This window comes from Trachypithecus francoisi, unplaced genomic scaffold (assembly GCF_009764315.1).
Source record: "Trachypithecus francoisi isolate TF-2019V2 unplaced genomic scaffold, Tfra_2.0 Lachesis_group19, whole genome shotgun sequence".
Lineage (NCBI taxonomy): Eukaryota > Metazoa > Chordata > Mammalia > Primates > Cercopithecidae > Trachypithecus > Trachypithecus francoisi.
The window spans coordinates 6,134,457-6,153,657 of NW_022681464.1; the positions used below are offsets into that span (position 1 = coordinate 6,134,457).

Consider the following 19,201-nt stretch of genomic DNA (forward strand, 5'->3'; position numbering starts at 1 on the left):
GCAACTACCCAAGTCTGCTGTTGTATCAGGAAAACAGCTGTAGACCGTATGTACACAAATGAGCATGGCTGTGTTCTGATGAGACTTTATTGACTCTGACATTTTCTTTTCATATAATTTACACATGTCACAAAATATTCTTTTGATTTTTTTCAACGATTTAAAAATGTGAAAATCAGGTTGGGTGCAGTGACTTTATGCCTGTAATCCCGGCACTTTGGGAGGATAATGTGGGCAGATCACCTGAGGTCAGGAATTTGAGACTAGTATGCCCAACAAGGTGAAACCTCGTCTCTACTGAAAATACAAAAATTAGCCAGACATGGTGGCGCATGTCTGTAGTCCCAGCTACTAGGGAGGCTGAGATGAGAGGATTGCTTGAACCCAGGAGGTGAAGGTTGCAGTGAGCTGAGAGTATGCCACTGCACTCCACCCAGGGTGACAGAGTGAGACCCTTTCTGGAAAAAAAAAAAAAAAAAAAGTAAAAATCATTCTTTGGGCAGTACATAGGATTTAGCCCTTGGGCTGTAATTTGCCAATTTATGATTTAGGCAATGAGAAAAAAAAGTACTACGCTGTAGTTTGTGGTGAGTGTTAAATCAGTTAGTATGTGTGAAATACTTAAGATGGTGACTGGGGACATAGTAGGCGCTAAATAAATATTTGGTATTATTATTGTTACTGTTTTCATTATTATCTAAAGATATTTTAGTTTTTATTTTTTTCTTAGAATCATCCGTTTTCTATGATTCCTTTCTTTAGTTTGTTTTGGTTTCTTTTCTTTTCTTTTCTTTTTTTTTGAGATAGGATCTTGCTCTGTTGCCCAGGCTGGAGTGCAGTGGCACAATCACAGCTCACTGCAGCCTTGACCTCTCAGGTTCAGGCAATCGTCTCACCTCAGCCTCCCAAGTTGCAGGAACTGTAGGTGTGCACCACCATGTCTGGCTAATTTGTTTATTTTTTTGTAGAGACGGGGTCTTGCTATATTGCCCAGGTTGATCTCCAAGTCCTGGGCTCAAGTGATTCTCTTGCCTTGATTTCCCAAAGCGCTGGGATTCTAGGAGTCAGTCACCATGCCCAGGCTGTTTTAGTTTATGTGTTTCATGTTGGAGGCTTTACTCACAAGTCTAATCATTTTTGACTGTCCATTCTTATTTAAAAGTGAGACTACCCCAAAACTGATTGGAAGCTCTTTGTGTAAGTAGATTTTGTTGAGTGGTGGGCATTGCTGTGAGGTGATGATCTGTTTTTTAAATTGGCCTGGCAGTTCCTAAATGTCTGTATATTTTCCCTAGGTTCCTATTCAGTTTCTCTTGAGAGGAATCCTTCAGTCTCCTGCCTTAGAGGCAGGGAAACTCACGATGGAGCTGTAGCAAGTTGACTTTATCTTCATTCTCCTGTTTTCTTCATTTTCCACCTTATTACCCTCCCCAACCTTGGCGTTGGTCTCTCTAGTCGTATTTCTCTGGGGAGCACAAGTAATAATCTCTTCCTGGGGAGAGAGACCCCCAGACTTTAGCCCTGCACCTTGCCCCATATTCCCCAGTGCCCAGTCTCTCACTCTTCAGCCTTCCCACGGCTCCATGCCTTCCTTCTTGTCAGTGTCCCCCTTGGCAGGAACTCCCTTTGAGGCTTCCTCAGGTCTGCTGGTTCAGGTACACGCCTCTGTCACCTTCCCATCTTCCACACTTCCCTTGATCTGATCTTTGTGGGTTTATATCTTTCTTTCCATTGCTTTCATTTCATTGGGCGGGGAATACCCAACTCTACTTAATATAGCACTTGGAACCTAGTTGCGTTTCAGAGAATGTTCTATTACTTGTGGACTCATGGCACCTGTGGCATTTACTATGTCCTTTGGCTGATGATTATTGCCTGTTATTTCTCTGATCTCCTGTTTCAGCTTTCTCCTTAGTACAAGTGTGGCATATATGTGTATTGTGTGTGTTTGTACACACAGGCAATCCATATATATATTATATATTATATAATATATCATTTATAATATAATGTAATATAAATATATTATTTATAATATGTATACTATATAATATATAAATAATATAATACAATATAATACATATGTATTTAGGAGGAGAGCAATTCTGGAATATAGTGTAGAATTGTGGATTATCAGCCTGAGATGGGACAAAGGGCATTAGGGCATCATTTACACATTTTGAGGGTGTTAGAACAGGATTTGGTTATCATGGATTTTCAGATCCACTAATGTTTACTTTCCATTTAAGGCACATTAAATCAAGAGATAGTCAGTACACATAAAAGAGGAGATTTACTTTATGTATTTATCAAATATTTCACAAATTACATATAAAATATTGAACATATCATGTATTATTTATTTATTTTTTTGCTGACAGCGTCTCCCTGTGTTGCCCAGGCTGAAGTGCAGTGACGTGACTGTGTAATAGCTCACTGCAGCTTCAAAATCCTGGGTTTCAGGTGATCCTCCTTCCTCAGCCTTCTGAGTAGCTGGGACTACAGGCTCATTAGCCGTGTTGCCTGGCTAATTTTTGAATTTTTTATAGAGACAGAGTTTTGCTTTGTTGTCCGGGCTGGTCTTGAACTCTTAGCTTCTGGAGATCCTTGCACCTTAACCTCCCAAAGTGCTGGAATTACAGGCGTGAGCCACAGTTCCTGGCCTGCTACCAAGTATTTTTTAACGTTTACTAGTTTGATGGGTAACGATGATACATTATTGTTTTAATTAGCATATTGTACTCAGGATTTAGGCTGAAGATCTTTTCATATATTTATTAGCTGTGGGACCTTGGCTATTTCAGCAAGTATTTTTTGAGTAATTTCTCTTTAGCAGCATGCCGGAGGTTGATTAGGGATAAGGAAGAAGTATAAGGCCTGATTCATACCTCTCAGGAATAATCTACCTGGGGAGATGTTTTATGTACTACAGCATAATAACATTTCAAGGCCGCTTTTACATAATCGCAGCTTTAGGGGATTAGTGGAGAGTTTTAAGGGGTAACAGGGAGGAATGATAGAATCAATTTTACACATGTTAAGATTGAGTTCTTGACTACATTGCATTGAAGATAGGTCCTTTGAAAGGTTTGCTACTAAAAGCGTCAGCAATAGCCTACTTCTCATATCTAGCATAGACTTACATAAGGATCACTGTTACCAACAAACTTACTGATTATATTATATATATTATCATTGAGTTAAAAAAAGTCTTAAGTAATTTAGAGATATCAGTACAACTGGCTTCCTGACTAGAGGTTGGGTCTAAAAGGAGAAATTTGAAAGTAGTATCATGGAAGCCGATAGAAAAACCAGGAGATGGGATCAGTTACTGACAGATTTCGAGAAAGAAGAGCTGGAAGCCAAGGGAGTCTAATGATGCCCAGTGAGGGCAAAGGCAGTAGGAGTCTTTGGAGATGACCCAATAGTGTTTTCTACTTTATTCTAGTTTTCATTGATAAGGGTCTTGAGAGTTCCAAATAAATTGGGAGGAGGTGATTGTGTGTGTGTGTTTGGAATCCTTGGCAGGAGTCATTGCAGAAGAGATGCCGTTGGGGCTCAGTTTTCTACTTTGCTTTTTGCGGGGGAGCAGATGGATCTTTCTGGCAAGAGTGCCTCAGTGGCTACTGGTCTTATTATGTCTGAACTTGTTCCTCCTGTATATTCCAGCTGCCCAGGGTGTCTGCTCAGGTGCACTAGCCAAGCTTCTGTTAGTTGCTTCTGGGCCTTTTTCTGGCCTTTCTGCCTTTGTGCCAGAGTTCCTGTTCACACTCTTTGGGATGGTGCCCTTGAAGGCCCTTGAGCCTGCTCTGGGATGCCATTTCCCTTTTTAGACCATCTCCAGCTGTTTTCTATTTTATAGGGATTCTTCACAGCTTCTGGCCCCCTGTTATTTATTTTATTTTATTTTATTTTATATTTTTTATTATTTTATTTATTTATTTATTTTGAGACGGAGTCTCACTCTGCCGCCCAGGCTGGAGTGCAGTGGCCGGATCTCAGCTCACTGCAAGCTCCGCCTCCTGGGTTTAGGCCATTCTCCTGCCTCAGCCTCCCGAGTAGCTGGAACTACAGGCGCCCGCCACGTCGCCCGGCTAGTTTTTTTTTTTGTATTTTTTAGTAGAGACGGGGTTTCACTGTGTTAGCCAGGATGGTCTCGATCTCCTGACCTCGTGATCCGCCCGTCTCGGCCTTCCAAAGTGCTGGGATTACAGGCTTGAGCCACTGCGCCCGGCCTATTTTATTTTTTGAGCATGGCTGTGTAATCACTGGCTATTTAAAAAAATATTGTTTATATTATTTCTAGGGTTTGGTGAGAAAAAACGGGGAAGGAGGCACTGTACTCTTTGCTCACTTGGCTGTCTCGATTTTTTTTTGTTAACGTTCTGTTCAGTGTCTCTCCTGATATGCTTGTGGGCTTTATTCATATTGTTTTAGAACGAGTTCATAGTGTTCTTAGACTGAGCAGTTATTTTGATTTATTAATTTTATTTTTGATACAAAGTCTTGCTCTGTTGCATAGTGCAGTGTTGCAGGTGTGGCTCACTGCAGCGTCGAACTCTTGGGCGCAAGCAATCCTTCTGAGTAACTGGGACCACAGGCTTGTGCCACCATGTCCAGCTAGTTTTAAATTTTTTGTATAGATGGTCTTGCCATGTTGCCCAGGCTGGCCTCCTACTCCTGGGCTCAAGCATTCCTCCTGCTTCTGTCTCCCAAAGTGCTGGGATTACAGGTGTACAGGTGTTTGATTTAAGACTTAATTTTGTGGTCTATCCTAGCCGCCTTGAAAATAAAGTTTATTTCCTATAAACCAGTAGAAAACAGTCATAGGATATGAACAGGTAATGGCCTTATTCACGGCAAGAGAGATGCAAAATAAAATTGTATTGAAAAACTGTTTTTTTAAAAATCTAAGTTGGCAAGGATCAGAAAGTTTGATTAAACAATGATGGCTGTGAAGTAGAGAAATAGGCATTGCTGGTGAGAATCCGAGTATCTATCAAAATTACAAATGCGTATACCCTTTTACCCAGCAATTCTATTTCTCTGGATTTATCATATCTGTCTACTCATACATGTGTGAAATATTTTATATGCTTATGTAAGTGATAGTATGAGATATAAGTAATGTATATATCTTATTGGGGAATGACATTTATTTATTTTTTATTACTTGGAGAATGGTTTGTAATAGCAAACGATGTAGACTACTTAAATGTCCATCAATATGGTATTTGAGAAATTATAAAATGGAATGTTACACAGTTGTAAAAAGGAATGAAGTGCTTCATATACAGATATATAATGACTTCCTATATATTGATGAGTGGGAATAGCAGAGTATAGAGGAATATGTCATATGCTATGGTTTGTTTAAAAAGAGGTTGAACATATGTTTGTATATACACAGAATGTCTGTGGAATGATGTCCAAGAAACTGGGAATGTTTTCTCTGAGTTGAGAAGGTGGTTAGAAGATGGGATGGGAAGAAGACTTTTCACTGTATATCCTTTGAAGCTTTTGTATTTTGTACCATGTATATTACTGATACAAAAAGAACATAAAATAAACAAAAACAGCTGACAGATTTTGTTAGTAGACTCTTTGATAGTATTGTTTCTCATTGTTGCTTCACCTGGTGGGAGGAGGAGGTTGATTCCAAAATAAAATTTTGTTCTTTTGAAAATCCAGCATTCATGTACTTAATTAAACTCCCGGAGTAAAATTGCTTGCTTTTAAGGTATCACACAAAACTAGTAAGATACTGGTCTATTTAAATGAGAACAAATTGTTATGATTCTCATTTCTTTTGATCTGGTGTCATTTTTATCCTGTTATAAAATTAACAGAATAAAAATTAAATTCATTAAAATATGAAGCGCAGAGAAGGAAAATTGAGTGCATGGTAGAGCCAGGAGGACCCATAGTTAAATTGCTGTCAGTAATCCAACACTCTTTGAACTAACCCACTTTCATCCATACAGTTAGAGGTGCTTATTCAGTACACTAATATTAGGCCTATAATCCTAAGTGCTAGTTAGCATGAGTCCCCTGATAAATAGCACACTGTAAACAAGTAGTCAAGGTCCTTTTCACTTGTTTGTTTAAACCTATATTTTATTGAGGCATATTCAGGGTCACAGGGATTATTGGACAAATAAAAATAATTTGAAAGGTTTGGCTAAAAATGAACCAGCAATATCCTTAAGTAGGTGGTAGAGGACAAAATCTGTTGTATACTCCTCAGAGTTAATGAAATTAATGCAGATCCCAGAGGACCCAAGAACATTACTTATTTTGTTTTTATTGAAAAAGTTCAATTTTGAATAAAATTTGAAACAAATAATTTATTGGGTAGCTGGGAGAGGTGACTCATACCTCTAATCCCAGTGCTTTTGGAAGCCTAGGCAAGAGGATCTCTTGAGGCCAGGAGATTCAGATTAGCCTCAGTAACATAGCAAGACCCTCATCTCTACAAAAAATTTTAAAAAGTTTGCAGGGTGTGGTGGCGTGTACCTGTAATCCCAGCTACTCAGAAGGCTAAGGCGGAAGGATTGCTTGAATCCAGGAGTTTGAAGCTACAGTGAACTATGTTCGTGCCACTGCACTCTAGTCTGGGTGACAGAGTGAGACCCAATCTCTAAAATAAGTAAATAAATTTATTTTGGAAAACGAGTCTAAGTGAAAGAGCATTCTATAATACGACACTGAGTCACTAGAATGTGAGATCCTGATATCTCATCATGTATAATATGGATGATGAAGTAACTTCATATGTAAAAACAATCCTAGTGGTTGTGAAAGAAAGTACTTATTAGTCTGATTTGTTGGCACCTCTCTGGAACATGTATATTCTTTTTCGTTTGTTTGTTTTTGTTTTTGTTTTTTTTGAGATGGAGCTTCGTTCTTGTTTCCCAGGCTAGAGTGCAATGGCGCGATCTCGGTTCACTGCAACCTCCATCTCCTGGGTTCAAGCGATTTTCCTGCATCAGCCTCCTGAGTAGCTGGGATTACAGATGCCCGCCACTTTGCCTGGCTAATTTTTTGTATTTTTAGTAGAGATGAGGTTTCACCATGTTGGCCAGGCTGGTCTTTAACTCCTGACCTCAGGTGATCCACGTGCCTCAGCTTCCCAAAGTGCTGGGATTACAGGCATGAGCCACTGTGCCCGGCCTTGTGGTTTTAATTGAGCACTTTATGAGATTAGGTTTCTCTTTTCTTAGCATATCAATTATACTTTTTTTTTCCACTTTTTTAGTGGTTACCCTAGAGTTTGCAATCTACATTTACAAGCAGTCCAAGACTGCTTTTAAATAGCACAATAACAACACTACCACTTCACAGATTGTGCAATACCTTATAATAACAAAGTATTCCTAATTCCATCTGCCTGTCTGTTGTATTTTCAGTTCACATATACATTGCTGTCCTTCACTTCACTTCTTTTTTTTGAGATGGAGTCATGCTCTGTTGCCCAGACTGAAGTGCAGTGGCATGATCTTGGCTCACTGAAACCTCTGCCGCCTGGGTTCAAGTGATTCTTGTGCCTTAGCCTCCCCAGTAGCTTGGATTACAGGCACATGCCACCATGCTCTGCTAATTTTTGTATTTTTTGTAGAGACGGGGTTTTACCATGTTGGCCAGGCTGGTCTTGAACTCCTGACCTCAAGTGATCTGCCTGCCTTGGCCTCCTAAAGTGCTGGGATTATAGGTATGAGCCACCACACCTGGCCCAAAAGTTTTTAATTTGCAGAAGCCCAGTTTATCAATTTTTTTCTTTTATGGGTTGTGCTTTTTTTTTTTTTTTTAATAGTTGAAATCGCCATGTGGTGCCACCACACCTGCCTAATTTAAAAAAAAATTTTTTTTTTTTAGAGACAGGGTATTGCTATGTTGCCCAGGCTGGTGTCTAATCCCTGCCCTCAAGCAATCCTCCTGCCTCAGCCTCCTGAGTTGCTGTGATTACAGGCATGACCTACTGCATCTGGCCAGAAAATATTTCATTTTTAATCAAAGTAGTATATGGACATGATTTTGAAAAGTCAACTAATATGACAGACTTAATATAAAAAACTGCTCTACCACCCTCCCCATTCCAGAGTCCTTTTCCACAGGGGTGGCCACTTTCTTTTTCTTTTCTTGTTGCCCAGGCTGGAGTGCAGTGGTGCGATCTCGGCTCACTGCAAACTCTGCCTCCCACGTTCAAGTGATTCTCCTGTCTCAGCCTCCCAAGTAGCTGGGATTACAGGCACTGGCCACTACACCCAGCTAATTTTTGTATTTTTAATAGAGACGGGGTTTCATCATATTGGTCAGGCTGGTCTCAAACTCCTGACCTCAGGTGATCCACCCACCTCGGCCTCCCAAAGTGCTGGAATTATAGACGTGAGCCACCGCACCTGGCCACCACTTTAAAATCTATAAGCTGTTGCTTTTTGCTATTTACCTCCTTATTTATTTATTTATTTATTTAACTTGAGACAGAGTTTCACTCTGTCGCCCAGGCTGGATTGCAGTGGCACAATCCCAGCTCACTGCAGTCTCCACCTCCCGGGTTCAAGTGATTCTCATGCCTCAGCCTCCTGAGGAGCTGGGATTATGGACATGCTCCAACATGCCTGGCTAATTTTTGTATTTTTAGTAGAGATGGGTTTTCACTGTGTTGGCCAGGTTAGTCTCGAACTTCTGGCCTTAAGTGATCCACCTACATCGGCCTCCCAAAATGTTGGGATTACACCACACCTGGCCCTGCTTCCTTATTTATAGCTAATACATTTTTACTGTTTTTTGATTTACTAACTTTACATATTTTCTATTGAGCACTACCTATTATGGAAGATGAAAGTGTAGCAGTCATAGACCACCAATCCTGCTTCTTTTTCCGGAATCTTGTGAGAGTTAGCTCACAATTTTTGGTTAAATATTTAGTATTTATATCATAGTGATTATATCAATACTGATTACTGTTGAATTTAGTCATATACTATGATTATATGACCTTTCTTAAATAATTTCTGTTTTTCCCAAAGTATGTAGTCTATATAAAATTATTTACTTTATTCTCCATGTAACTATTATTCATTGCTTCCAAATTCTCCTACAGTGTTGTAACAGTCCACAGAGTAAGGTTAGACACATCAAGTGAACTGTCAGTTCTATGCTTTCTTCTCCTGGAGATCTGCGAGCCGTTTTGACTCTTGTCCCAGCCTGCTGCGTGGCTGTGATTCTCTATACCACTGCCCTGTGTTGGATTCCTTGTTTCTTGAATTTCTTCCTTTTTCTTGGCTTACTCCCTCATGTGGAAGGAGTACATCTTGTAGCTTCCTTGTAGGTTCCTGGGAGGTCTTTTGAATCTTGGCAAATCAGAAAATGTTTTTATTCTACTTTCAAACTTAACTGATAGCTTGAAAAGCTATAGATTTCTGGTTAAATTATTTCCTTTTGGCCAGGCTCAGTGGCTCATGCCTGTAATCTCAGCACTTTGGGAAGCCAAGGCAGGAGGAGTTCGAGACCAGCCTGGGCAACACAGTGAGACCCCATCTTTACCAAATAAAAAATATTAGCTGGGATTTGGTGACATGTACCTGTAGTTCCAGCTACTTAGGAGGGTGAGGCGTGAGGATGTCTTGAGCCCAGGAGTTTGAGGTTACAATGAGCTGTAATCAATTCATTGTACTCCAGCATTGTACTCAGCAACAGAGTGAGGCCCTGTCTCTTCAAAACAGAACAAAACAAAAAACTGTTTTAATACTAGTGCTAGCTGTGAATAAATCCATAATATTTTTTGTGAGTTTTAAAATCTTGTAAATGACAGCATACCATATCTATTAGGTAGCCTGCTTTTTTAAAAAACATTTTATATTTTTGAGATGTATCCATTTAGCTCTGTTTCATTCATTTTCACTAGTGTATTATATCCCCTTATAATTTTGATAGCTTAAAATACTATTGTAAGTTAGGAATTTATATTTCAGAATATTTCTTTCTTTTTTTTTTTTTTTTTGAGATGGAGTCTTGCTCTTGTTGCCCAGGCTAGAGTGCAATGGTGTGATCTTGGCTCACTGCAGCCTCTGCCTCCTGGGTTCAAGTGATTCTCCTGCCTCAGCCTCCCTTGTAGCTGGGATTACAGGCATGCGCCACCATGCCAGACTAATTTTGTATTTTGAGTAGAGGGGGTTTCTCCATGTTGGTCAGGCTGGTCTTGAACTCCGGACCTCAGGTGATCTGCCTGCCTCGGCCTCCCAAAGTGCTGGGATTACAGGCGTGAGCCACTGCGCCTGGCCTTCAGGGTATTTCTTTTATAGCATTTTCTAATTGGGCTTAACAAGCCCTACTTTAAGAAATTAAACCTTATGATTAGCTAGCTTAATATAGAGGCTTAATTGAAGCTGAATTATTATTCATTTGAAGTTGAATTGAGTTATTGGGGCCCCTGTCCCCTTGCAGGAAGGATGAAAGTAGTGGCTGGCCTCAGGTTCAGGGGCAGGTGATGAGGAACCAGATCAGTATTTCTCTCTCAGATTCGGAAGACTCGGCTGTCCATGTGCATCATCGGGGAAGCCTCTTGCTCTCAGAATAAGCAGCTCAATCCAGCTTCCAAATTCTGACCATGGCTTCAGTACCTTTGTGGAATGAGCAGGGACATGAGGAAGAAAGTGAGTCACTAATGTACATTCTCACCTGAGCTGAGCCACCTTTGGTCCCTGAGCCCATGTAGTTTCCTTTCATTGTAATTTTAAAATAGTATAATTTATTATTTACCTTATCACTATTTTGTTATTTAATCAGAGACCTTTTCTGAACAAATCAAGATAAAACATGATCTAGAAGTGTGTTAAATGTGATTTAAGGAAGACAGTGATTCATATTTGTAACTAAACTATTAGTTTTCTTCCCTTAGTGACTGAGAACAACCAGTACTGACTTTTGAAGAGCCTCGTGGATACTAATTATTTATTCACTCACTTGTTCTTTCAACATACTGTTTAGGGAACTTTTTACATGCTAGTCTAGACAGTGGGCATAGAAAGATGAATAAAATAATTCCTGTCATAAAAATGTGCATGGTTTAGGAGAAGAGGCATATCAACAAAAACTACGTATATGCCCTATGGCAGAATGAGAGAAACATTAAATGTGATTCCTTTGTAACTGGGATCTCTTTCACTTGAAGTGGGTAATTCAGGTTTGTCCCCATGACCCCCATAAGTAGGGGTAGCACATGGTAATTACTTGAGCTATGTTCCCTTCCTTGTACATTCAAGCCAACCAGATTTCTGTATTTCTTTGTCACCATTGTTTTCGTTGTAAAACAGCTTCATTTTCAGACTAATTATAAGTTACCATTTTTATGATTTTGCTTTGAGACATTTTCTTGGGTAGAGATATGCCCATCCTAAGATACATAGTACAAGTACCATATAGATTTGGATTTTTGTGTTTGTATTGGCTAAGACAGGTGTTAGCTCCATATTTCTTTTTTTTTTTTCTGAGATAGAGTCTTGCTCTGTCACCAGGCTGGAGTGCAGTGGCACAATCTTGGCTTACTGCAACCTCTGCCTCCCGGGTTCGTGTGATTCTCCTGTCTCAGCCTCCCGAGTAGCTGGGACTACAGGTGTGTGCCACCATGCCCAGCTAATTTTTGTATTTTTAGTAGAGATGGAGTTTCACCATGTTGGCCAGGATGGTCTCAATCTCTTGACCTCGTGATCTGCCCGCCTTGGCCTCCCAAAGTGCTGGGATTACAGGCGTGAGCCACCATGCCTGGCCTAGCCCCATGTTTCTTGTAACTTTGTATCTGATGTCTAATATATTTATAAATACAGATGTGATTTTCTTTAGTAAGTTTATAGTTTTTTTTATAGGTAGACAAAGAATGATGACTTTTGGGCCGGGCGCGGTGGCTCAGGCCTGTAATCCCAGCACTTTGGGAGGCCGAGACGGGCGGATCACAAGATCAGGAGATCGAGACCATCGTGGCTAACCCGGTGAAACCCTGTCTCTACTAAAAAATATAAAAAACTAGCCGGGCGAGGTGGCGGGCGCTTGTAGTCCCAGCTACTCGGGAGGCTGAGGCAGGAGAATGGCGTAAACCCAGGAGGCGGAGCTTGCAGTGAGCTGAGATCTGGCCACTGCACTCCAGCCTGGGCCACAGAGTGAGACTCCGTCTCAAAAAAAAAAAAAAAAAAAAGAAAAGAAAAAAGAAAAAGAATGATGACTTTTGAACAAGTTTAAATTTTTTTATTTTTATTCTTTATAGGTTGTCTTGTGGAAATGCAGGTTTAAGGACAAGTTATCTGCTTAAGGTAGAAGATGGGATCAAATAGCAGCAGAATCGGCGATCTTCCTAAAAATGAATACTTGAAAAAGTTATCAGGCACGGAATCTGTCTCTGAGAATGACCCGTTCTGGAATCAGCTTCTCTCGTTTTCTTTCCCTGCACCAACTAGCAGGTAAGAGATTGCCTGGAGATTGAAAATTTGAATAGTGGGCCATATCAACTTGTGTGGTATGCAGATTAAAAAAAAAATTTAGAGGCCGGGCGCGGTGGCTCAAGCCTGTAATCCCAGCACTTTGGGAGGCCGAGACGGGTGGATCACGAGGTCAGGAGATCGAGACCATCCTGGCCTACACGGTGAAACCCCGTCTCTACTAAAAAATACAAAAAACTAGCCGGGCGAGGTGGCGGGCGCCTGTAGTCCCAGCTACTCGGGAGGCTGAGGCAGGAGAATGGCGTAAACCCGGGAGGCGGAGCTTGCAGTGAGCCGAGATTGCGCCACTGCACTCCAGCCTGGGCGACAGAGCAAGACTCCGTCTCAAAAAAAAAAAAAAAAAAATTGAGAAATGTTCTGTCTATCTGGTCTGTCATACATAAATCAGTAGAAAATCCAAAAGATTTGAAAGTAGAAAATAAGCTTTTCTCTTCTTTTTACCCCACTCAGTAGCCACCTCCCTTCTCTAGAGGTGAGCACTGGTGGCAGTTGATTTTGAATCGTTCTAGAGATAGTATAGGTTACTTAAGCATATATCCCATATAGTTTCACAAAATTGTTTAAATACAAATGGTAGCATACTACATGTACTGTTCTGTCCCTTGCCTTTTTTCCCACAGTTAAGTATATCTTGTATATGTAGCATATATGCAACTGCCTTATTCTTTTTAATGACTGTGGAGTATCTGTAGAATATATTTAATTGGTTTTCTGTTGATGAACATTTAGATTGTTTCCAGTCCTTGTTATAACAGTTATTGCCACATACATCATTTCTTATACACACAAATATATCTTTAATATACATTCCTTGAAGTAGAATTGCTGGGTCAAAGTGTATGTGCATTTGCAGTTTGGTAGCTAAGCCAAGTTGTGCTCCATGGAAGTTGTAGGAATTTACACACCTACCAGCAATGCATGAGAGGTGTGTTTCCCCATATCTTTGTCAGTTTGATGCATTTTTAGACCTTTGACCTTTTCCAGTTTCGGAGGTGAAAAACAATATCTCATTTTTAATTATATTACAAAAACTGATAGACAATAATATAGAATGACTAGAATATTGAATTCCCATACACTCAATAACTAGATTTTTAAAAATTTTATTTACTTTTTTTTTTTTTTTTTTTTTCGAATACAGAGTTTTGCTCTGCCACCCAGGCTGGAGTGCAGTGGCCAGATCTCAGCTCACTGCAAGCTCCACCTCCCGGGTTCACGCCATTCTCCTGCCTCAGCCTCCCGAGTAGCTGGGACTACAGGTGCCCGCCACGTCGCCCGGCTAGTTTTTTGTATTTTTAGTAGAGACAGGGTTTCACCATGTTAGCCAGGATGGTCTCGATCTCCTGACCTTGTGATCCGCCCGTCTCGGCCTCCCAAAGTGCTGGGATTACAGGCTTGAGCCACCGCGCCCGGCCTACTTTTTAAGAGCTTTATTATGATAGGCCGAATAGTAGCCCCCGAAAGATGTCCATATCTTTGTCTGCAGGATCTGAATATGTTACATTGCATGGCAAAGGGGAATTAAAGTAGCAAATGGCATTAAGGTTACTAATCAGCTGACCTTGAAATAGGGAGATTATCCTGGATTATCTGGGCAGGCCCAGTGTAATCACAAGGCTTCTTGAAAGTGGAAGAGGGAGGTGGAAGAGAAAGTCAGATGTGATGTGAAGAGGACTCAGCCTGCCCTTGCTGGCTTTGAAGATGGTAGGGGGTCATGAGCAAGAAATGTGAGCAGCTTTGCTGGGTGCGGCGGCTTGCGCCTGTAATCCCAGCCCTTTAAGAGGCCGAGGCGGGCGGATCATGAGGTCAGGAGATCGAGACCATCCTGGCGAACACGGTGAAACCCCGTCTCTACTAAAAATGCAAAAAGTTAGCCGGGCGTAGTGGCGGGCGCCTGTAGTCCCAGCTACTCTGGAGGCTGAGGCAGGAGAATGGTGTGAACCCGGGAGGCAGAGCTTGCAGTGAGCCGAGATCACGCCACTGCACTCCAGCCTGGATGACAGAGCGAGACTCTGTCTCAAAAGAAAAAAAAAAAAGAAATGTGAGCAGCTTCCAGAAGCTGGCAGAGGCAAGAATGCAGATTTCCCTCTGGAGCCTCCGGAAAGGAATGCAGCCTTATTGACATCTTGATCTTAGCTCATTGAGTGTCAGACTTTGGACCTACAGAACTGTAGGGTAATAAATTTATGTTGTTTGCACCACTAAATTTTGATAACTTTTCAAATAGCAATAGAAAAATAATACACTTTTTGAGGTATGTTTCATATATCATGTAATTCACCCATTTAAATTGTATTATTCAGTGTTTTTATTCACAGAATTGTGTAACAATCACCAATTTTAGAACATTATAATCCCAGAAAGGAGCCCCATCCCATGTCCATTAGCAGACATTCCCCCAAACTCTAGATTGCACTAGCAACCACTTATTTATTTATTTATTTGTTTATTTGTTTTTTGAGAGGGAGTCTCAGTCTGCTGGAGTGCAGTGGCACGATCTCTGCTCACTGCAAACCCTGCCTCCTGGATTCAAGCAATTCTCCTGCCTCAGCCTCCCGAGTAACTGGGCTTACAGGTGCATGCCACCACACCTGGCTAATTTCTGTATTTTTTGTGGAGATGTGGTTTCACCACGTTGGCCAGGCTGGTCTCAAACTCCTGACCTCAAGTGATTCACCTTCCTCAGCCTCCCAAAGTGCTGGGATTACAGGTGTGAGCCACAGCGTCCAGCCACTAATTTAATAACAACTACTGCTATCTTTGCCTCTTCTAGACGTTTCATGTAAATGGAATTGTAACAATAGGTGGTCTTTTGTGACTGGCTTCTTTTTTTTTCTTCTACTTTTTTAGAGATGGGGTCTTGCTCTGTTACCTAGGCTGGTCTTAAACTCCTGGGTTCAAGCAATCCTCAGCACCCCGAAGTGCTGGGATTACAAGCGTGAGCCACTGCACCCAGCTGTGACTGGCTTCCTTCACTGAGTGTAATATTCATACATGTTGTTGCATGCACCAGTACTTGCATTCCTTTTTTTTTTTTTTTTGAGACAAGGTCTCACTCTGTTGCCCAGGCTGGATTGCAGTGGTGCGATCGTAGCTCCCTATAGCCTTGAACTCCTGGACTCAAGTGATCCTTCCACTTCACCTTCCCGAGTAACTGGGACCACAGGCATGCACCACCATGCCTGGTCTTGAACACCTGGCCTCAAGTGATCCTCCTTCCTCTTCCTCTGAAAATGTTGGGATTATAAGCATGAGCCACTGCACCCAGCCTCTGTTCCTTTTTATTGCTGAGTGATACTCCATTGTATGGATATACTGCACTTTGTTTATCCATTCAGAAATTAATAGACATTTGGATTGTTTCCATATTTTGTTCATTATTGTTTTTTAAGTATCTTAAAGTCTTTTTTTACATAACCATAATACCATTATCTCACCTAACAAAATTAACAATAATTCCTGCTACCCAGTTCATATTTAAAATTTTCCAGTTGTTTTATAGTTTATTACAATTAGGAGCCAAATAAGGTGTGTATGTTGCATTTGATGCTTCTTGTTCTTAAATGTCTTTTAAAGTAGAATATAGGTATCCACTTCCCACCTTGCCACTATTTTTTGCTTCATGTCATTTTTAAAACAAATTGTGTCAGTTTTTCTGTAGAATGTTCCATCTTCTGTATTTATCTGATTGCTTTTCACACCTTGTAACTTGTTCTTTTGTTCTATGTATTTCCTGTAAATTGGAAATGAGATTTAAAAGCTTGATAAAATTTAGGTTAATCATTTTTCCATATGTAGAAAAAGTGTGTTTTATACCAATTATCATACTAAGATTGATCAGAGTTTTGAGTGTAAATATTTTAGCATCTATTGATTTTTTTTTTTTTTTTTTTTTTGAGATGGAGTCTCGCTCTGTCACCCAGGCTGGAGTGCAGTGGCTGGATCTCAGCTCACTGCAAGCTCCGCCTCCCGGGTTTATGCCATTCTCCTGCCTCAGCCTCCCGAGTAGCTGGGACTACAGGCGCCCGCCACCTCGCCCGGCTAGTTTTTTGTATTTTTTAGTAGAGACGAGGTTTCACCGTGTTCGCCAGGATGGTCTCGATCTCCTGACCTCGTGATCTGCCCGTCTCGGCCTCCCAAAGTGCTGGGATTACAGGCTTGAGCCACCGCGCCCGGCCGGTAATATTTCTAATTTGGTCATTTCTACATTTATTAACTGGAGTTCTTCTGTAAAGAGGACTTTACGTTATCAATTAGGTTATGTAAAATATAGTTCTTACTATATTTATTACTAATTAAGGGTAAGCGTTTCAGTTTTTTTCTTTACCGATTTTCAGGAAGGGGTTGGCGTAATCGTGACAAAGAAGTCTATACTTCTCGTTTCCCTTGACCTCAGAGGTAGAGGGCCTAGTTGTCTGTCTTTTGAGGGTAAATTCATATACACACACACACACACACACACACACACGTTTTTCAGTGTGACTAATAGCAGTCGTTTTTCTTTTTGATACCCAGTTCAGCAAGTTTTGGATAGTGGTCCTTATGGTTTTATTTGCCTTTCTTTAATAATTAAGGTTGTGTTTATTTTCATATGTTTAAGGAGTATTGATATTTCCTTTTCCGGGAACTATCTGTTTACATCTTTTGGCAATACATTTTAATTTTTAACTTTATTGTAGACAGTTGGATTGAGCCTTAGAAGTTTAATTTAGTTTAAGCCGGGCGTGGTGGCTCATGCCTGTAATCCCAGCACTTTGGGAGACCGGGGCGGGTGGATCACCTGAAGTCAGCAGTTCAAGACCAGCCTGGTCAACATGGTGAAACCCCGTCTCTACTAAAAATACAAAAAATTAGCTGGGCATGGTGGCGGGCGCCTGTAATCCCAGCTACTTGGGAGGCTGAGGCAAGAGAATCACTTGAACCTGGGAAGTGGAGGTTGTGGGGAGCCAAGATCGCGCCATTGCACTCCAGCCTCGACAACAAGAGCAAGACTCCGTCTCAAAAAAAAAAAAAAAAAAAGAAGTTTAACTTAGTTTATAATTAATCAGATGGCTTGGATTAGATGTATTTTATATTGAAGTGGTTACTTATTCTTGCTTCTGAGATCCTTCGAAAATTAAAGGTGGGTGTGGATTGGTGGGAAAGGTCATACTGGAGATGAGCTGTGGCATCAACAAATTTTGACATCATTTCCTTAGTCCTTGCAGAATTATCATTGAGTACTGCTGCTTATGTGATAGTGATACGACTTAGAGGAAGAAAGGGCAAAATGGAGAGCATGATTTATCGTCCAAAATAATTTTTCTTTTCACTTATGTAAATTCTAATATAATTTATAAAGCTATTCCAAATTACAGTATATGGTTTTTACACTGAAATATACTAAAGTAGACTTAACTAAATAGAGATATGTACCGTGTTTAAGGAATAAGGAGACTGCTGTTAAAATGTCACTTCTTTTCAAATTGACCTATAGATTGAAGACAATTTGAATTAAAATTCTGAAAGCCTTGTTTTGGAAGATTAGGGGATCTTGATAAGTTTATTCTGAACTGTGTATGAAAAAGAATAAAGAACAAGAATAACTGAAATACTTAAGAATAATAAGAATAAGAATAAATGTATGTGTATGTACTTGTTTTATGTGAAGCTGTCATATCAGTGGGGGAAAAAGATGAACTTCTTAAAAAACAGTGATGGGAATAATTTGTTAGCCATTTTTGTCACCTGTGCCAGTGCCTCACAGTTTAAGTTATTATGGCTTTATAGTTTATTTTGTTAATTGCTACTTTTACTCAAAAAAAATTTTTTTTTGAGACAGAGGCTCGCTTTGTTGCCCAGGCTGGAGTGCAGTGGTATGATCTTAGCTCACTGCACCCTCTGCCTCCCAGGTTCAAGCAATTCTCCTGCCTCAGCCTTCTAAGTAGCTGGGATTGCAGGCACCTGCCACCCTGCCTGGCTAATTTTTGTATTTTTAGTAGAGATGGAGTTTCATCATCTTGGCCAGGCTGGTCTTGAACTCCTGACCTCATGATCCACCTGCCTTGGCCTCCCAAAGTGCTGGGATCCCTTTATACCTTTCTCTTAAATCACCTGGGTGATTTAAGAAAAGGGAATGGCAGCCAGGCGCAGTTGCTCACGCCTGTAATCCCAGCACTTTGGGAAAGGTATAAAGGGATCTTAGTGAAAAAACTGTAAAGTAAATAAACTGCATTGTAAATATGTGAGGGTATATTTATAAAAGTTTCTTCCTGTCCCCACCGCCACAAGTGAGTTTACATGATAGAGGTTTCGTTTGTGGTATTGCATATACTTTTGGCCTGTCACTTTCTCTTTGGCACTGCCCTGCTCCTCACTGACGGTATTTGATGTGTGACCTTGGGACTGAGTAGGCTTTGAGGTAGCACTTACCCCCTCATTGACAGAGTCAGGGACCAAGATTACCTAGTTTATGCATTATTCAGGACTAAGATGAATCTCAGTAGAAAAGACTCTGAATCTAGATAATTCTGAGATTGTTCACTCTTGGAATTCCTTAGATACGTGTGTACCATCTTCAAGTAAAGGCCATTTTTGTAGCCAAAAATTGATGTTTGCTGCAATTTTTAGAAATACTAATAAGGCCTTTAGGGTGAATCTAATCCTTCCTTACTATTAACTATTTTTAGCATCAGAGTAATCAGATTTTGTTAGAGTTTCCACATGTGGTT

General features: G+C 40.6%; 1 protein-coding gene across 5 annotated transcripts in view; it reads left to right on the top strand.

The window, feature by feature from the left end:
- Positions 1-19,201, top strand: part of DYM (dymeclin) — a 437,123-nt gene that overhangs the window by 16,648 nt on the left and 401,274 nt on the right. For 3 of the 5 annotated variants that reach the window (XM_033177780.1, XM_033177784.1, XM_033177783.1), the window contains exon 2: positions 12,260-12,452. In XM_033177780.1, the coding sequence (XP_033033671.1) occupies positions 12,313-12,452 (140 nt within the window). In that variant the 5' untranslated portion in view covers positions 12,260-12,312. Of the gene's footprint in view, positions 1-10,542; positions 10,656-11,446; positions 11,459-12,259; positions 12,453-19,201 lie in introns of those variants that run through there. The other 2 variants (XM_033177782.1, XM_033177781.1) reach the window with 2 other exon arrangements.